Source organism: Cyprinodon variegatus, unplaced genomic scaffold (assembly GCF_000732505.1).
Source record: "Cyprinodon variegatus isolate N-32 unplaced genomic scaffold, C_variegatus-1.0 Scaffold86, whole genome shotgun sequence".
Taxonomy (NCBI): domain Eukaryota; kingdom Metazoa; phylum Chordata; class Actinopteri; order Cyprinodontiformes; family Cyprinodontidae; genus Cyprinodon; species Cyprinodon variegatus.
This window is the reverse complement of record NW_015150539.1, coordinates 24,276-28,288: the sequence shown is the minus strand read 5'-3', so window position 1 is coordinate 28,288 and position 4,013 is coordinate 24,276. Positions and strand designations below refer to the sequence as shown.

Sequence of the window (4,013 nt, the reverse complement as noted above, 5' to 3'; positions counted from 1 at the left end):
TGATTTTAAGAGTTGTAACTGAATCCAAATGCTCACTGACCAGACTGAACAAGCAGCTAATGCGCACTGGACTGGCTAACATCATTAGCACCCAGCTACCTGATGCCGGACACATAAGCTAACCTTTTCTTTGTTTCAGTTGGACCCGCCTGGACCAGAACCCCTGGGTCTAGCTAAGCTAACCCATTTCTCTTTCAGCCTCATCACAGTTTAATGCATTTCTGAGTCATTATTCAATTTTCACCATAAAACTGAAAGACGCTTCACTGTTTTGACTGCAGTTAACATTTCTGCATCGATTTATTCACATCGATCTGTTTTTATTTTAAAGGACACTTTCAATGCATTAAGCCTTAAATTTGAACATCCCTCAGACTTTGAAAGGACTCTTAAAACCCTTCTTTACTTTTTTTGTTTATTATTTTTAGTAGTCTTTATTGCCTGCATAGTCATTCAATATAATAATAATACTCTGTGAATATTAGCTAATAAAAGTAAAGGTAAATATTGTATATATACCAAAGGTCTTAAGTGTATAATATACACAGTGAATGATTTATCACTCAGGCTGGATTCACGCTTCTTTCAGTAGCATCCGAATGAACAGAGATGCTGTATTTGGTTGGTGATTTATAACGTTGCTTATAGCCATAGTCTATCTAAAATTAAATTATATTGGACTTTGAGAGTTTTTTTTTCTTTAGATGGTCTCCAAACAACATTTTCATTTATCGCAATGATTTCTGGGACATTTTACTGTCCCATAAAGTTATATTTAAAGAGTTATCCTGACAGGCCTAGCTCCAGTTGGTGTACATAATGTTTTATTCTTAAAATTTAATTATTGTCCTCCCATATTTATCTTTAAACGAAATGCTACAAACTAGTTGTAGACAATTGTGTGACTTCCTAAGTCTATGAACAGGCAGGCTGGTTAATGGGAGGCTCCTTTTCATCTCTTCATTTGTCTCCACAGATGTCCAAAAGCCACACGTCTCCACTGAGGAAGCAACTTTTACTATACGACAGCTCTGTAACCAGAGGAGGAAGAACACCAACCATGACATACATGAAGCAGACCCTGAGTGGGCTGAAGAAGTTCAGATGCAACCAGATCCTCCTTTGATTGAAAAACTGGGGGAACCAGGACCTCCATGGTTCAAAGAGGAAGAGGAGGACCTGAAATCTCTGATTAAAAAGGAAAATGAGGAGCATGAATCTTCACGGGGTAAAGAAGAACAGAAAACCCCAGGTCCTCTATCAACTGGAAAACAGGAAGGACTAAAACTCCAATGGATTAAACAAGAAGAGGATGCAGAGGAACCAGCGCATCTATTGATTAAAGAAGAGGATTTCGAACCTGAGTCTTCCTCAACTGAAGAGGAAAAAATGGAACCAGAATCCTCCATAGTAGACAAAGAAATTGAGGATTTGTCGATACTTAAACTCGAACAGTGGGAACCAGAAGACTTACCAGCTAGATACAACCAGGATGACCTCAGTAGCAGTCGGGCAGGAAAACAGCTGGACCAGAAGCGGGAAACTGGTAGGATAATGACGTCTCCTCCTCAGGAAGTTGATTTGAGTGAAGGAGAATCGATCTCTCCTGAATTGAAGAGTGAAGTTCAAGAAGAAAGCTGCTCCTCTGTTTCAGAGAATCAGACTCATACTGGCACAAAGACAAGGTCTTTCCAATGTGATATTTGTTGGCGATCCTTTAAGAGCAAGTGTATTTTGGAACAGCATTACAGGATCCACACTGGCGAGAGGCCATTTTCCTGTGAAATATGTGGGAAATGTTTCTCTAGACGTCATCACTTAAATATACACCTTGGAACCCACACGGGTGCAAGGCCTTTTTCATGTGAAATATGTGGGAAAGGTTTCTCTCAAAGTAGTAGTTTGAATGTTCACAAGAAAATTCATACAGGTGAGAAGCCTTTTTCTTGTCACATATGTAGGAAAAGTTTTATTGAACGTCACAAATTAATTGTACATTTTAGAACTCATACTGGTGAGAAACCTTTTTCTTGTGAAACATGTGGAAAATGTTTCTCTCAAATTGCCAGTTTGAATGTTCATAAAAAAACTCACACAGATGAACGACCTTTTACATGCCAGACATGCGGCAAAAGTTTTTCTCAAATTGGTTACTTAAATGGCCACAAAAAAATCCATTCAGGTGAGAAACCTTTTGCTTGTGAAACATGTGGAAGATCTTTCGGTCAGATTCGGGATTTAAATGTTCACAAGAGAATCCACACAGGTGAGAGACCTTTTTCTTGTCAAACGTGTGGGAAAAGTTTCTCTCGGGTTGGTAGTTTAAACGTTCACAAGAAAATTCATACAGGTGAGAGACCTTTCTGTTGTCAGATATGTGGAAAAGGTTTTATTGAACGTCATAAATTAATTTTACACCAGAGAACCCACACAGGTGTGAAGTCTTTCTCATGTGAAATCTGCAAGAAAAGTTTTGCCCAAGTTGGTAGGCTCAATTCCCACATGGAGAAGGTACACAAAAATTAGAAGTAGCCATTTCCCACTAAATTATATTTGTAAATATTTACAATTTTCTTTGTAGTTTGCTCTTTGCAAAGTTTATTGGAAAATTAAAAAGTACACTAATTCTGCTTAAACAGCTTAGGTGTTCGATGTTGATTATTTTTTTTATTATTCATTTTATATAGATCTCTCCAATTACCCTTAACACACTTATTACTATTGGTGTAAGATTAACCACAGCATTCTATTGGTGATTGATTGGAGAAAAATAATATCCTGCTTTTTACAAAGTTCCCCAAAAAAGCAGAAAAAGAAAAATATGAAAAAGGATGACTAAAATCATTATTCATCAGAATATCAAAAGTCAATAAGACATGTTTCTTTCGAGTATCCAAACCGCCTCTCCTTTGAAATTATGGATCAAACACTAGCCCTAAGATGAGGAAGTACTACAGACTAAGAACGAAAGCTCTTCAACTACAAGAATAAAGGTCCATTTGTTTTGTTTTGCATGTGTTTTGGTTAGAGCCCAGGAACCTGCTTCTTCATGTTTGAAGGTTGCCTTTACAGTCTGAATTTAGCCATAATCCTTCAGGATAGCTGACAGTCAGCTTTTCCAGGTTTTATGATTTTTTTTAAACCAAGTATTATTTTGATCAATTTAATTTTGTTAATATTTTAACTGTATACAAAGTGCACTACATGATCAATATTAATGCTGTATGAAGATAATCATAACGTATATCTATATTGCTTTTAAAGTTTCTTTTAGGCCATTCCCAAACAAAATGTAAGTAGGGTGGACTAAACTGGTATTCAGCATATAGCAATTGAACAGAGTCTTTGTAGATTACCCCAAGTACACTGAATTATTGCACATAAAGCTTTTTTTTTGTGCCCCTGCAATTCAGCAAAGACTCACTGTCTTTTAAAAAATTTAGACTCATAGAGTTTTGTGGTGCCTCGTCTGAAAGAATGCTGTTGGACCTAACCTCAGAGCCAGACTTTAACTACATCGCCCAGCATGCATAGCAGTCAGGACCTCAAAGGTCAGGTTTTAAAAGAACTGTAAAAGCAATGCCGTGTGTTTTTTTTGTGATTCATGCCTCAACAAAGGCACCCCCTCCCCGCTTGCTCAGCAATCCATGTCAAAACTTAATGCATACTTGTGTTCTAAGTTTTTCCACTTTTTATTCTTCGCCCCAAAAAAGAACCTGGCACAGTTTTGGGTTTGCCTGCACAGGATACCAAGTTCCATTTCTAAGTGCTGTTCAAGGGTCTTTGGATTAGCAGAGCAGCCTCATACCATCAGAACAGGGAAAATCCATGGAGGATTATCCCAAGAAGACATGATTTGGGCTGAATCACAAATTGGCCCCTAACACTAACCCTTTGTTTGCACCTGTCGGTGGAGGGTCCTCCTCCTTAAAGGAATAGTACACCCAAAACATGATTAGCCTTCATTTTCTACTCACCCCCATGCTGAACAACACTCTGGAGTACTTTTTTGA

At 37.8% G+C, this 4,013-nt stretch overlaps 1 protein-coding gene across 1 annotated transcript in view; it reads left to right on the top strand.

The window, feature by feature from the left end:
- Positions 1-3,925, top strand: part of LOC107083879 (zinc finger protein OZF-like) — a 9,317-nt gene extending 5,392 nt beyond the window's left edge. Inside the window, exon 2 of the mRNA XM_015373403.1 lies at positions 977-3,925. Coding sequence (XP_015228889.1) covers positions 977-2,526 — 1,550 coding nt within the window. The 3' untranslated portion in view covers positions 2,527-3,925. The remainder of the gene's footprint in view (positions 1-976) is intronic.
- Positions 3,926-4,013: the final 88 nt, after the last annotated feature.